Source organism: Neoarius graeffei, chromosome 6 (assembly GCF_027579695.1).
Source record: "Neoarius graeffei isolate fNeoGra1 chromosome 6, fNeoGra1.pri, whole genome shotgun sequence".
Lineage (NCBI taxonomy): Eukaryota > Metazoa > Chordata > Actinopteri > Siluriformes > Ariidae > Neoarius > Neoarius graeffei.
This window is the reverse complement of record NC_083574.1, coordinates 38739703-38755515: the sequence shown is the minus strand read 5'-3', so window position 1 is coordinate 38755515 and position 15813 is coordinate 38739703. Positions and strand designations below refer to the sequence as shown.

General features: G+C 40.1%; 1 protein-coding gene across 1 annotated transcript in view; it reads left to right on the top strand.

The window, feature by feature from the left end:
• Positions 1-15813, top strand: part of LOC132887875 (voltage-dependent calcium channel subunit alpha-2/delta-1) — a 297423-nt gene that overhangs the window by 160300 nt on the left and 121310 nt on the right. The window contains exon 7 of the mRNA XM_060923626.1: positions 5534-5665. Within this exon, the coding sequence (XP_060779609.1) occupies positions 5534-5665 (132 nt within the window). The remainder of the gene's footprint in view (positions 1-5533; positions 5666-15813) is intronic.

Genomic DNA, 15813 nt, shown 5'->3' with positions numbered 1-15813 from the left:
CACTCTCCTCTTCAGCTTACCCCACAGGTTTTCAATGGGGTTCAGGTCAGGGGACTGAGATGGTCATGACAGAAGCTTGATTCTGTGTGTACAACATACTGTAGATACATAGATGTATGCATGACTACTATCATTGCAAGGACTGCAAATAAAATAGACTCAACAAGTTATATAAGGAATGCAGAGCGTGAGAAAGCAATAGCGTAGGAGTGCGAGTTGCAGTTGTGCCAGTGTTGGCAGTGGTCTGACCTTTGGTGAGAAAGAGGCATGTGTCGAATGAATCTGAGATACGGATCTTGCTTTTTAGGCATGAAAATGGGAAAAGGTGGCAAACATTCAAGTATGAGGGTAAAGTTAATTGTCTTTAAGAGGGAGAGAGTGTGTGTGTGTGTGTGTGTGTGTGTGTGTGTGTGTGTGTGTGTGTGTGAGATAGAGAGAGAGAGACATGCTGCTTTCACATGCATAATAAAGAGGAAGGAGAATATTGTACTCTGGTGTGTGTGTCTGTGTGTGTTTGTTTCTTTTCTACATGGACTTTAAAGGATGTTGCCAGATGTCAATCAGAGCCAGAGAGGATAGTGATTCTAATCTACAGATATTGAAAACCAAGTACATACATTAACCCCGTTACACACACACACACACACACACACACACACACACACACACACACACACACACACACACACACAGAGTGAAATAGCTCAGGCCTATGGCTCCCGCAGGGGAGAAAATTGGATTTTCTAGGATAAAGTGGCACGTCATTTAGGGGAGAGAAGGAGTATGTGGGCTAGCACTGCCCCAGTCTAAAGATGCAACCAAATCTCCCCGTCATTAAGAGAGACAACACTGAATGAAACAGCCACAGGAAATGGTTTTCTCCAGGAGGGCAAGAGAGCAAAAAAAGGAAATGGAATTTAATGGATGTAAAGTGATTTTAGAGTGGCAAAAATACACAATCAAAACCTTCCTTTTGCATCACACTGCAATTTAACTCATGTAATTTCAGTGAAACCTCTTTGAGATTCTGCACGTGTTCCCATGTTGATGATTGTTGCGGTTGTGCTGATGAAAGTTAAAGGCACTTATCCTATAAAATACACCCCCTATATGCCATCCAGCCTCATTTCCAAGCTGATTTATCCAACACATTTGCTCTATGATCAAGTTTCCCTGGTGTTTAAAAGTCAAAAAGATGTATACATCATAGCAAAACCCCCCATATCTTTCACATCCACAGCCAGTCTATGAAAATAAATTGTTATTTCAACTGCAACACTGAATTTTGCATGGTTCATTAGATTTAATGTTGACACATAGGCCGTTTTCCCTTTCCAATGAGTGTATTCTTTAGCAGCACTTCCAGCAGGCCTGTCAGCACATGGCCTTTTCAGAAAGATGAGACATTTGATAAGATGATTATAGGTTTCCATGGTTCCCACACTGGTGATTCAATAAAGTCGATGAGCGAGTTTTCACCAGCAGAGCTCTCGAACCCTGTGTGGATAATGCAGAATTATTCTGTTCACACTCACATGCTCATACTCAAGTCAAACTTACACCTCTTAATCTGTTCCCTCTTTCACTCATTCACTGACTTATTCTGAGAATAACAGCCTTTGTGAGCCGAAGTGTGGAAACCATTTCAGGCAAAAAAAAAAAGTGTGTGAAACAGGCATCTCTTGTACAACAGAGTGTTAGGAGTGTTAAAAAAGCAAAGGGCTGAGAGAGGGTAATATTCCGAGAAATAAAAATCCAAGAATTTCCGAGATTAAAAAGTCACAAATTTATGAGAAAAATACTCTCTCTCTCTCTCTCTCTCTCTCTCTCTCTCTATATATATATATATATATATATATATATATATATATATATATGTGTGTGTGTGTGTGTGTGTGTGTGTGTATTCCACGCTTATGGGTACTGAAATGGGGACATGAACTTATTCACCTAAAACCATTTCTTTTTTTACCATCAGGTCACAAAACATGTAATCTTTAATGAATGATATGTTAAAAGATAACTTTAATTTTCTGAGATGTAATAAAAACATATTTATATGCCAAAGTCAAGCCTATGAGTTCCAAAATGATGTCTGTTACATTACTTCTGTTACGATTGTCCATCTCGCGTCTGTTACAAATTAATTACAATCTAGCTATATACCATGTTAATCTTATTGAAAGAATGTGTATGTTTATCCGTAGTCAGCTGGGATAGGCTCCAGCTTGCCTGCAACCCTGTAGAAGGATAAAGCGGCTAGAGATAATGAGATGAGATGAGATGAGTGTATGTTTATTCTACTACACATGTTTATTAATTATATTTGCTAAAACATCACCTTCCTATGTTTCAAAAAGTAATTCTACGTTGTTAAAATTGAGAATATATATGTCCACAACACTTCTGTTACGTTCTGACTTTGGCATATAAATATGTTTTTATTACATCTCAGAAAATTAAAGTTATCTTTTAACATATCATTCATTAAAGATTACATGTTTTGTGACCTGATGGTAAAAAAAGAAATGGTTTTAGGTGAATTTTTAAAAATAAGTTCATGTCCCCATTTCAGTACCCATAAGCGTGGAATCACTCATATATATATATATATATATATATCTCATCTCATCTCATTATCTCTAGCCGCTTTATCCTTCTACAGGGTCGCAGGCAAGCTGGAGCCTATCCCAGCTGACTACGGGCGAAAGGCGGGGTACACCCTGGACAAGTCGCCAGGTCATCACAGGGCTGACACATAGACACAGACAACCATTCACACTCACATTCACACCTACGGTCAATTTAGAGTCACCAGTTAACCTAACCTGCATGTCTTTGGACTGTGGGGGAAACCGGAGCACCCGGAGGAAACCCACGCGGACACGGGGAGAACATGCAAACTCCACACAGAAAGGCCCTTGCCGGCCACGGGGCTCGAACCCAGGACCTTCTTGCTGTGAGGCGATAGCGCTAACCACTACACCACCGTGCCGCCCCATATATATATATATATATATATATATATATATATATATATATATATATATATATATATATATATATATATATATATATATATATATATATATATATATATATATATATATATATATATATGGTATATATCCCCTATTACATTTCTCAGAATGCACTGCAGCCAGGAAGCATGTGATAGTTGTCTCAGAGAATATCTGAGGGTATTTATTTATTTGGTTGGGGGGGGTTGTTTGTTTTCTTGCAAATTTGTGACTTAAATCTCAAAATTTCTGAATTTTTCATGCAAATTTATGAGTTTTTAATCTCAAAGAATGACAGATTTTTTTTTCTTGGAAATCTTGAAATATTCCCCTCTCCTAGCTCCATACACTATTTATTTATGGAGCCGAATTACCTCCGTTTTTCATCAAACTCACCAGTTGTCTGATAACACTATGTAACAAATTTAAATTTTATTTTTATTGTTCCTGGGTAATAAATGTTATTTCCTAATTTCTAATATGGCAAAAGTATAGAAATTGATATTATTTCCCTCAAATTTTGATTTTGTCCCCAGGACGTTGGTAATTTGAAATTTATGTATTTTTATTGAGAAAATGGGTGAATTTGCATCTTTTCATTCAAATAAAGTCAGAAAAAAGAGGTATATTTCAAAATATGTTTTTTTTTTCTGACTGCAAGAATATTACGACAGCATCAAGACATTGCTAGACACCATGAAGTATGAAGCCATGCTCCAGATACGATCCAGATTCTTGCAAGAATTTAAAAAAGATATCTTTAGATTCTTGGGGTTCTCCTAATAGACTAATCCAATCCAAATTAGACTTAAAGGAACAGTCCACCGTATTTCCATAATGAAATATGCTCTTATCTGAATTGAGACGAGCTACTCCATACCTATCCGAGCTTTGCGCGACCTCCTAGTCAATCAGACGCAGTCAGACGCGCTGTCACTCCTGTTAGCAATGTAGCTAGGCTCAGTATGGCCAACGGTATTTTTTCTGCGCGCTTCGACAGCGCATTGATACGGAGCTCAGATATCAATGCGCTGCTGAAGCGCACAGAAGGTGTTAGTACGCCTGTCATTATAGTGCGGACTTTCCATAGCATAGAAAATCGCTACGTTTCAATTTGTGTAACTGAACTTGTTTCATATCACTGGTCATATAAACCTATGTAAACAGGAAAAACGTGGAAGAGTTTGGTCGCATCTAGTTACAGCCCCAAAAAATACCGTTGGCCATACTGAGCCTAGCTACATTGCTAACAGGAGTGACAGCGCGTCTGATTGCGTCTGACTGACTGGGAGGTCGCGCAAAGCTTGGAGAGGTACGGAGCAGCTCGTCTCAATTCAGATAAGAGCATATTTCATTATGGAAATATGGTGGACTGTTCCTTTAAGGCAATGAAACCACTATGAGATCCTGTTATCTCCTTTTTCTCTGAAAACACACATTTTCGATATGTTATAACCAAATGTATGACAGTTATGGAATACTTTATTTCAACATAAACCACACTAGTGTTGAATTCTTGATTATAATTGGTTATAAGTGGTGATTTATTTTCCATAAGAGCAACTTGGACAACTAGGTTTAAGTTAATTGAATCGGACTCCGATTCCTAAAAGACTCTGCAACCTACAGACATGGCTGCAACAAACTCCATTTCAGACTCCAATTCCTAGAACACACTATGACCTACAGACATGATTGTTACAGACTATAATACCCACACACCGCATTCACTACCACGCTCACATGGTGTGTTCCATTTGTACTGGGAAGTCAGGATTTCCAAGTCAATTGAAACACTCTTTAAAGTCGGATTTCTGACTCAGTCAGAGTAACCTCACCATCCCTGACTTCACAATCCAATATGGCTGCCCCACGCATCAAGAGCAGTGAAAGCTGGAGTGATATACTGTTTATTAGCACTTCTGTCTTATTTGTCCATCCATTCATCATCACTTATCCTGTGCAGGGTCGCAGGCAAGCTGGAGCCTACTCCAGCTGACTATAGGCGAGAAGTGGGGTACACCCTGGACAAGTCACCAGATCATCGCAGGGCTGACACATACAGACAAACAACCATTCACATTCATATTCACACCTATTAGAGCCGCCAATTAACCTAACCTGCATGTCTTTGGACTGTGGGGGAAACTGGAGCACCCAGAGGAAACCCACACAGACATGGGGAGAACATGCAAACTCCACAGAGAAAGGTCCCCGTCGGCCGCTGGGCTCAAACCCAGAACCTTCTTGCTGTGAGGCAACAGTGCTAACCACTACACTACCATGCCACCTGTATTATTTGTGTCTTATTCAAATCAGTCATACATACAGTACTGTCCAACTTCCATTTGTGGACATGTTGCAGCAGTCGTGTGTCAGCACTTTATAACAATGAAAGTTTATCATTTCTGACACCCTGGAAAATCTTAAGGACAAAAAGCAAAAGTATTTACTTCTGTACTTCTGAATTTTATTTTGATGGATGCTATCCTTGTTCATGTGTTTCTGTCTAGCCACTATTGTGTTAAATGAACTGAACTGGACTGAAGCACTGGATGATGTTTTTAAGAAGAACAAGGAGGAAGACCCGACTTTACTCTGGCAAGTGTTTGGCAGCGCTACAGGACTGGCTCGCTACTACCCTGGTATGCTGTTCTCAATGTATCTATGTATGTATGTATGTATGTGTGTGATGATGGCATCTTATTTACACAGCAACCTCATAGAGGCAAAAAGTTTGGACCCCATTTACAGTGGTGCTTGAAAGTTTGTGAACCCTTTAGAATTTTCTATATTTCTGCATAAATATGACCTAAAATATCATCAGATTTTCATACAAGTCATAAAAGTAGATAAAGAGAACCCAGTTAAACAAATGAGACAAAAATATTATACTTGGTCATTTATATATTGAGGAAAATGATCCAATATTACAGATCTGTGAGTGGCAAAAGTATGTGAACCTCTAGGATTAGCAGTTAATTTGAAGGTGAAATTAGAGTCAGGTGTTTTCAATCCATGTGATGACAATCAGATGTGAGTGGGCACCCTGTTTTATTTAAAGAACAGGGATCTATCAAAGTCTGATCTTCACAATGCATGTTTGTGGAAGTGTATCATGGCCCGAACAAAGGAGATTTCTGAGGACCTCAGAAAAAGCGTTGTTGATGCTCATCAGGCTGGAAAAGGTTACAAAACCATCTCTAAAGAGTTTGGACTCCACCAATCCACAGTCAGACAGATTGTGTACAAATGGAGGAAATTCAAGACCATTGTTACCCTCCCCAGGAGTGGTCGACCAACAAAGATTACTCCAAGAGCAAGGCGTGTAATAGTCTGTGAGGTCACAAAGGACCCCAAGGTAACTTCTAAGCAACTGAAGGCCTCTCTCACATTGGCTAATGTTAATGTTCATGAGTTCACCATCAGGAGAACACTGAACAGCAATGGTGTGCATGGCAGGGTTGCAAGGAGAAAGTCACTTCTCTCCAAAAAGAACATTGCTGCTCATCTGCAGTTTGCTAAAGATCACGTGGACAAGCCAGAAGGCTATTGGAAAAATGTTTTGTGGATGGATGAGACCAAAATAGAACTTTTTGGTTTAAATGAGAAGCGTTATGTTTGGAGAAAGGAAAACACTGCATTCTAGCATAAGAACCTTATCCCATCTGTGAAACATGGTGGTGGTAGTATCATGGTTTGGGCCTGTTTTGGTGCATCTGGGCCAGGATGGCTTGCCATCATTGATGGAACAATGAATTCTGAATTATACCAGCAAACTCTAAAGGAAAATGTGAGGATATCTGTCCATGAACTGAATTTCAAGAGAAGGTGGGTCATGCAGCAAGACAACGACCCTAAGCACACAAGTCGTTCTACCAAAGAACAGTTAAAGAAGAATAAAGTTAATGTTTTGGAATGGCCAAGTCAAAGTCCTGACCTTAATCCAATGGAAATGTTATGGAAGGACCTGAAGCAAGCAGTTCATGTGAGGAAACCCACCAACATCCCAGAGTTGAAGCTGTTCTGTACGGAGGAATGGGCTAAAATTCCTCCCAGCTGGTGTGCAGAACTGATCAACAGTTACCGGAAGCATTTAGTTGCAGTTATTGCTGCACAAGGGGGTCACACCAGTACTGAAAGCAAAGGTTCACATACCTTTGCCACTCACAGATATGTAATATTAGATCATTTTCCTCAATAAATAAACAACCAAGTATAATATTTTTGTCTCATTTGTTTAACTGGGTTCTCTTTATCTACTTTTAGGACTTGTGCAAAAATCTGATGATGTTTTAGGTTATATTTATGCAGAAATATAGAAAATTCTAAAGGGTTCACAAACTTTCAAGCACCACTGTAGGAAACCGTATTGAGAAACACTTAATGGAGATGCTAACTCGATTTAATTTGTGTTGCCTAGAATTCACACAGAATGCATACAGGAAACAGCGTGTGTATGAAGCACACATGACCTTTACTGTAATACACTCCACGTTTTAGTCCATGAATGGTACTGAAAGGAATGTAGCAGTAGTTGTCTTTTTTCATTAGAAAGTTTATTGGCCCACATGTACAATAAAGCTCTGTATAAATGCATATTTCTAGGTTCTTGATTTTCTTGTAGATTTGAGCAGCATTGTAGGTTATCATCCTAAAGATAAGTCACAGCATATACGTTCACTGGCCACTTTAACAGGAATTTGTTCTTGATTCTAAGATTCCTGTTCTTGGCTGCAAGAGTGAAACCCAATGTGGTCTTCTGCTGTTGCATGCTGAGATGTTTTTCTGCTCACCACGGTTGTAAAGAGTCACTATGACTTACTATATCCTTCCTGGCAGCTTGAAACAATCTGGCCATTTTCCTCTGACCTCTCTTTGCAACAAGGCATTTCCACCCACGGAACTGTCACCCACTCAGTGTTTTTTGTTTTGTGCACCATTCTCTCTGTGTAAACTCTAGAGACTGTTGTCTGTGAAAACCCCAGGAGATCAGCAGCTTCTGAAATACTCAAACCAGTCCATCTCGCTCAAACCAACACCCATGCCACAGTGAAAATCACACTTTGAGATCACAAATTTTCCTATTCTGATGTTTGAAGTGAACATTAACTGAAGGTCTTGACTTGTAGCTGCATGATTGTATGCACTGTACTACCTGGACATGAGTATGCATTTATACTATATCTTTGCATGAAGTGAAAAATGAAAAATAAATAAATAAATAAAAGACACATTATATGTGGGCAGCGCTGGTTAGTTAGCCTGGGCCCGCCCATTCTAAGTGTGACGCAACACGAGGGCCTGTTGCGAGCTTAGTCTGGCAAGGCAAGTTATCTCCAGCTCTTCCAAGCTCCCGAAAAATCGGGAGCCAATCAACTTTGAACATCTCCAACGGCCCTGGGTAGAGGCGTGTTCAAGGCAGTGACGTAGTAGAACTGCGACCGGAAGCCATAGATTGTTTACAGAATCTATGCCGGAAGCGCTTCATTCACTAGAAACATTACGAACATGAAGCAGCGGCAAGCCTTTGACACAGCGGTAGATGCTGTATTGAAAGCATTCAACGGGAAGTTCTCATTGAAAACGGAGCAAAGAGATAACGGAGGTATTTATCTTCTTCCTGTTACTCAAGCAGTTTCCGTCGCATCACATACGTCAGAGGAAAGAGTGATGTGATTGGTTTAAGCTTCGTCACAGCCTTTTCTGGCTTCGACCAGTAGCAAACTGAGGCATTTCAGGGAGGCGGGTCAACCACGCGCTTTGGGAAACGGTTGGGCTTAATATCTTTGCCAGACCAAATGCTCGCAGAGCTTTGAAGTCGCGTTAGCCAGACTACTGGTTAGTGTAACTATGACAGCAAGGCTAAGATCCACTGTCTTTCACAGAAATGTTTGTTTTTTGGCTACAGCATCAGATTTTGGCTTTGACATTTGTTATTTGTGTAAATGTCATATAGATTACTTCATTAGGGGATCTTTTATCCAAAGGAGTGCGACAGCACCACCAATTTCATAAGAAAAAAATATACAAAATGGTGTGAAGAAGTGATACTGCAGCTGATTTCTTTCTAGCCCAGACTATAGATTCGTGCAGCTGATCAGTGGTGTCATGGTCATATCAGGTGATTAAAAAAATGTTGTCTATAGTATATGTACATTTGGACTTATATTTAAATCTGCTTTGTACATATGTAAGACATAAGCAATTGAGAAATTGCATATACTCTTGCATGGTCATTCACAGGTGTAATGAACATGAATGAGGTGGGTTATTTGATGTGGCATCACTTTACCCCGCAATGCCTTTGGAGGAGAAACGAAAAATAAATAGACGAAGCACATATTGCCCAGTAAAGTAGGGGAGACCGGGGATTGATGTAACACTTTTTGTCTTAGCACCTGTAACTTGCAGAATTTTTGTGATATAGTGCTCAACTTTTGCCACAAAGTACCCTCATGTGTCTACTACAAATAACAGTGTTTTCAACTTCTCCAACTATATCACAGAATTCATTATTTGATGTCAAATGCAAAGCGTATGCATTTGGTATGTTGTAACACAACCTGGGGTAAATTGTAACAGTAAAATGAAAAATAAAAAATTGAGACCACACCACAAAAAACACATCTATATAAGTTTATTGAGCATTTGGCAACACTTGAGCATCTTCTTGTGGTTCATGAAGAACAAAAGGAACTCATCTCTGATGGCTAAATGAAGAACAGTGTCAGTGATGTGTGTCCTAACACTAGAAGAGCTTTCTTAAAGAACATCTGAATAATAATAATAATAATAATAATAATAATAATAATAATAATAATTATTATTATTATTATTATTACAACCCCGATTCCAAAAAAGTTGGGACAAAATACAAATTGTAAATAAAAACAGAATGCAATGATGTGGAAGTTTCAAAATTCCATATTTTATTCAGAATAGAACATAGATGACATAGCAAATGTTTAAACTGAGAAAATATATCATTTAAAGAGAAAACTTAGGTGATTTTAAATTTCATGACAACAACACATCTCAAAAAAGTTGGGACAAGGCCATGTTTACCACTGTGAGACATCCCCTTTTCTCTTTACAACAGTCTGTAAACGTCTGGGGACTGAGGAGACAAGTTGCTCAAGTTTAGGGATAGGAATGTTAACCCATTCTTGTCTAATGTAGGATTCTAGTTGCTCAACTGTCTTAGGTCTTTTTTGTCGTATCTTCCGTTTTATGATGCACCAAATGTTTTCTATGGGTGAAAGATCTGGACTGCAGGCTGGCCAGTTCAGTACCCGGACCCTTCTTCTACGCAGCCATGATGCTGTAATTGATGCAGTATGTGGTCTGGCATTGTCATGTTGGAAAATGCAAGGTCTTCCCTGAAAGAGACGTCATCTGGATGGGAGCATATGTTGCTCTAGAACCTGGATATACCTTTCAGCATTGATGGTGCCTTTCCAGATGTGTAAGCTGCCCATGCCACATGCACTAATGCAACCCCATACCATCAGAGATGCAGGCTTCTGAACTGAGCGCTGATAACAACTTGGGTCGTCCTTCTCCTCTTTAGTCCAAATGACACGGTGTCCCTGATTTCCATAAATAACTTCAAATTTTGATTCATCTGACCACAGAACAGTTTTCCACTTTGCCACAGTCCATTTTAAATGAGCCTTGGCCCAGAGAAGACGTCTGCGCTTCTGGATCGTGTTTAGATACGGCTTCTTCTTTGAACTATAGAGTTTTAGCTGGCAACGGCGGATGGCACGGTGAATTGTGTTCACAGATAATGTTCTCTGGAAATATTCCTGAGCCCATTTTGTGATTTCCAATACAGAAGCATGCCTGTATGTGATGCAGTGCCGTCTAAGGGCCCAAAGATCACGGGCACCCAGTATGGTTTTCCGGCCTTGACCCTTGCGCACAGAGATTCTTCCAGATTCTCTGAATCTTTTGATGATATTATGCACTGTAGATGATGATATGTTCAAACTCTTCGCAATTTTACACTGTCGAACTCCTTTCTGATATTGCTCCACTATTTGTCGGCGCAGAATTAGGGGGATTGGTGATCCTCTTCCCATCTTTACTTCTGAGAGCCGCTGCCACTCCAAGATGCTCTTTTCATATCCAGTCATGTTAATGACCTATTGCCAATTGACCTAATGAGTTGCAATTTGGTCCTCCAGCTGTTCCTTTTTTGCACCTTTAACTTTTCCAGCCTCTTATTGCCCCTGTCCCAACTTTTTTGAGATGTGTTGCTGTCATGAAATTTCAAATGAGCCAATATTTGGCATGAAATTTCAAAATGTCTCACTTTCGACATTTGATATGTTGTCTATGTTCTAGTGTGAATACAATATCAGTTTTTGAGATTTGTAAATTATTGCATTCCGTTTTTATTTACAATTTGTACTTTGTCCCAACTTTTTTAGAATCGGGGTTGTATTATTATTATTATTATTATTATTATTATTATTATTTTAATTTATATAGCACCTTTCACAAACCCAAGGATGCTTTACACAGGAGTTACCAAAAAAAAAAAAGCCACACTAGGAAGAGTAGTGTGAGGTACGAGGAAAGTTTTCAAGTTAGTTTTGAAGGAAGAGAGAGTGGAACAGTCATGAAGTGCTTGTGGTAATGAGTTCCAAAGTTTAGGAGAAGCAACACTGAATGATCTGCCACCCATAGATGCCAGTTTAAAACGTGGGACAGTCAGAAGTCCACAGACAGAAGATCTGAGGGAGCGGGAGGGACAGTACAAATGAATTAGCTCACAGAGATAGGAAGGGGCAAAACCATGAAGCGCTTTATAGGTTAAAAGCAAGATTTTGTATTTAATCCGAGAGATAACTGGCAACCAATGCAGTTGCTGTAAAACAGGAGTAATGTGATAATACCTAATGACATATATGAGTGGAACACACAGTGTTGTAGTCGAGTCATTCAACCTTGAGACCGAGTCCAGTCTTGAGTCCCCAGTGTTCAAGTCCGAGTCAAGTCCAAGTCATTAAAAAAAAATTTCGAGTCAAGGCCAAGTCAAGTCCACTACTGAGCCGAGTTGAGTCCAACACTCCAACCGCACCATTTAATGGTGGCTATTTTAATGCCATTAACATTAGTTTGTTCCTGAACATGACGTATGAACAGCTGAATGTGCATTCTCTTTGTCAGGGAGTGTGAAGTATTCTGTCAGAGATGGTTGGGAGACAGATGTAAGTGCAGAAGGTGTGTTAATTAATACAAGTGAAGACAGGTAAACAATCCAGAATGGCAAGCAAAATCGTAAAACAGTGAAACAGGCAATAGGTCAAGCGAGGCACAAACAGGCTATTGTAGACTCGGCAGAATCAAAGACAAGAAACAGGTAATCAGGGATCAGGAAACCAAACAAGGAAATAAGGCTCAGTAACATGTCAGCAATGCAACTCAATACTTCACAAAGTAAATGTGTTTTCACATTTTTTATATAGGCATGCTGTTTGCGCTTTAATCCTGGGCAGGTGTGTCGTTTACAGTGCACGCGCAAAAGTCTGCTTGGTGTGCACACTGTCCGGAGCGCGCCCGAGAGTCTATCTGATGCATGTGCCAATGTGTGCAGGTGTGACACTCTTACACGAAATTAGTACAAAATTAATGTCAATATAAATATCTTCTGCCAAATTATTATGGCATATTACCAAAAAAAAAAAGAAAAAATCAGAGTTCTCGTCTCCAATTTACGAGTCCTAATGCAGTTAATGCACGAGTCCGAGTTCAAGTCTGAGTCATCAGTGCTCAAGTCGAGTCAAGTCACGAATTCTTAAAATTAGGGCATGAGTTGGACTCAAGTCTGAGTCTTGGACTCGAGTACTACAAGCCTGGGAACACATAATACATTTGAACAGAAACCTTCAGCAGGGGGTCAGATGCAGCTCATCATAATCAATGTTAAATTCCAGGAAGACTTTTGTCAATTAATAAACCAACAAACAGGCACACTATGTTTTTCGTTTAAATAATAAAACATGCGCTTGAGACTATGTATCTGTGTGTGTTATCCATCTAATCAGAGTTGCAGTGCTGACAGATGTATGTACCGTAGGTCTACCAGGGGTGCAGTTTTTGTGGGCCCAGAATTTGCAATTTACACACCTGATCCACTTATGTTTGGGTTTGGAATTTCCAAAAGGCTCCATGCACACAATGTAAAAGTTTTCTTCTATGTGAGTTGTAATTATGGGGATGGTTGGAACACTTTCCTATGAGGTGTCACAACCATCCCCAACCCTGTCAGTCATTGTTTAGCTAGCTGTATCAGCATGACTTGACTTATTTGACTTAATTCCTTCGCCACTTCGAGGAGCATAGGTCATTCACTATCATCCGCCATTTACGTCAGCCTGTGGCTGCTGTCTCCATCTTTGTCCAATCTAGTCCTATGGTCCTGGCTTTGGCTTCTGTTGACCGCCTCCATGTGTTCTTTGGTCATCCTGGCTTCCTGTTCCCTTGTGGGTTCCAGCGCAGGGCATGCCTGGTGATGTTACTAACTGGCTTCTGTAAGGTGTGTCCGATCCAGTGCCACTTCCTGCTCTTAATCTGGTTCTCTATCCATTCCTGTCTGGTCCACTTCCATAATTCCTCATTGGAGACGTGATCCTCCCACTTGAAGCTGAGAATATTCCTCAGGCTGCGATTGACAAAGGTCTGTAGCCTGTTTATCGATGCTTTGGTCGTTCTCCATGTTTCACAGGCAGACAGAAGGACAGACTTCACATTGGTGTTAAAGATATGCAGCTTGGTCTTGTAGCTGATCACCCCAGATCTCCATATGGGGCGTAGTATCCTGAATGCCGCTATGGAGCACTTGCATGTGACGTCACATCCGCTCCAGATTGTAGACAAACGCCATCTTGTCGGTTAAACGCCATATTTCCGCCGTCTTTCCGACACTGACTTTCATTATTTTTCGCTGAAATATTCAAATATTACCGTGCCACAATGCCGGAGAGTTGCATGGCATATAAATGCCACAACAGGAGAGGTCAGAAAACGGGAAGTTAGTTTCATAGGCTGCCATGGGACCCTGACAGGCGCGCAAAATGGATTGCTGCTATCGGCCGGGCTGATCCAAACAACAAGAACAAGGCATGGGTACTGACTGGAAGGAACGATCACTGGCGCCTGTGCAGTGACCATTTCATCTCAGGTTCGTCATGTATTTATTTCAGTATATCCATGTGGTTATTTGCAGCATAAGTTTATGACTTGCTCTAATAAAAAATTCCGGGAAGTGGGAACCTGAGAAAAGGGTTGGGGCGGGGTGGATTGGGTCTTTAACGGTGTGGTACGAAAAAAAACAGTAAAGAACTGATAAGAATTTACCACTGTCTTAGTAGTAAATCCTTATAAATATAAGGATAAATCCTTATAAGGATTTATAAATAAATATATATGCCATGTATGATTCAACCATAATCGGCTGGTCAGTGCTATGCTAGATACTACTGATATATCTAGCATCAGTTCTAGTGCTCAATACTTAAGTGACTTACCCGTCCAATGAGGATTGTTATTTTCTTCTTTACAAGATGCCACATCTTAGGGGGGGCTGACAAATCCTGAATTTCTGTAGAGACAACTGTCCAAAGATTTATAAGCACGCAGTGCTTCACCACTGAACAGCGAGGGAAAGTTGATGAGGTAATTATACACGTCCGGGTATTCCACCTCCGGCAGTTCAACATCCACTGACACGGTTGTGAAAACTATGTCCGGTGTAAGCCATAAGGGTCACTAATCTGTAGATCGTTTATTTTAGACATATATCTAGTTATCTGTTCATTAGAAAAACGAGCCGTGTAATCCGTCGGTTGAAATTGATCCATTCTGTACACGAGTGCAGCAGTATTCAGCTGTGTTGTTTGCCGACAAGATGGCGGCTGTTAACTTTCCGGTCACGTGACTGCAAGATCTCTATTGCTTTCCCTATTCTTGCCTTGATGTCTTGGTCTGTAAACCCCACCCCCGCTAACAATGCTCCTGAGTGCTGGTTTGACCTTCACTGACTTGGTCTTGGGGACATTGATTGTTTCATCTAGGGATGACAACTTGCTTTGCTGAGTGCTGCTCCTGTTTGACAATAGTGTCACATCATCTGCAAAGTCAGTGTACTCTAGTTGTTTCCATATAATAGGGTCCACTGGGTACCACATCTTTGGTCCTTGGTCGTTTGGGTCATAACCAATCAATGGCCAGTAGGAACAAGAATGGGGATAGGAGACAGCTTTGTTGAACACCAGTGTGGATGTTGAACAGATCTGTCAGGGTACCACCGTAAACTACTTGGCAAGTTGTATCAGCATGGTGGTTTGAAATTAGCATAGATTAAATGCCTCATATTTTATCTAAGAACCTACTCTTTAATCTAATACAAGTTGCTTAATTCAAACTCCTACAGTATCAGTACTAATCAAAATATAGACTTGGTCAAAAAAATATATATTTTCTTACCTGAAAAGTAGTGTTTGGGCGGTAAAATCTGTACATTTCTTCACATTTCTGTTTACTATCTTTCTTTGTGATTTGTTTAGAAACCATGAAGAGAATTATGGATTTGAAACACATTAACAATTACGAATGCAGCTGCATATCTGGTGTGTGTGTGTGTGTGTGTGTGTGTGTGAGATGCCATCCATGAAACCTTGTGATATAATGCACTGCTCTACCCTAATATTTTCTGTCAAGTCACTGATAGATATTAGTTTTTGCCCTCCCATCCAATATTACCACCAGAAATCATGAGGGC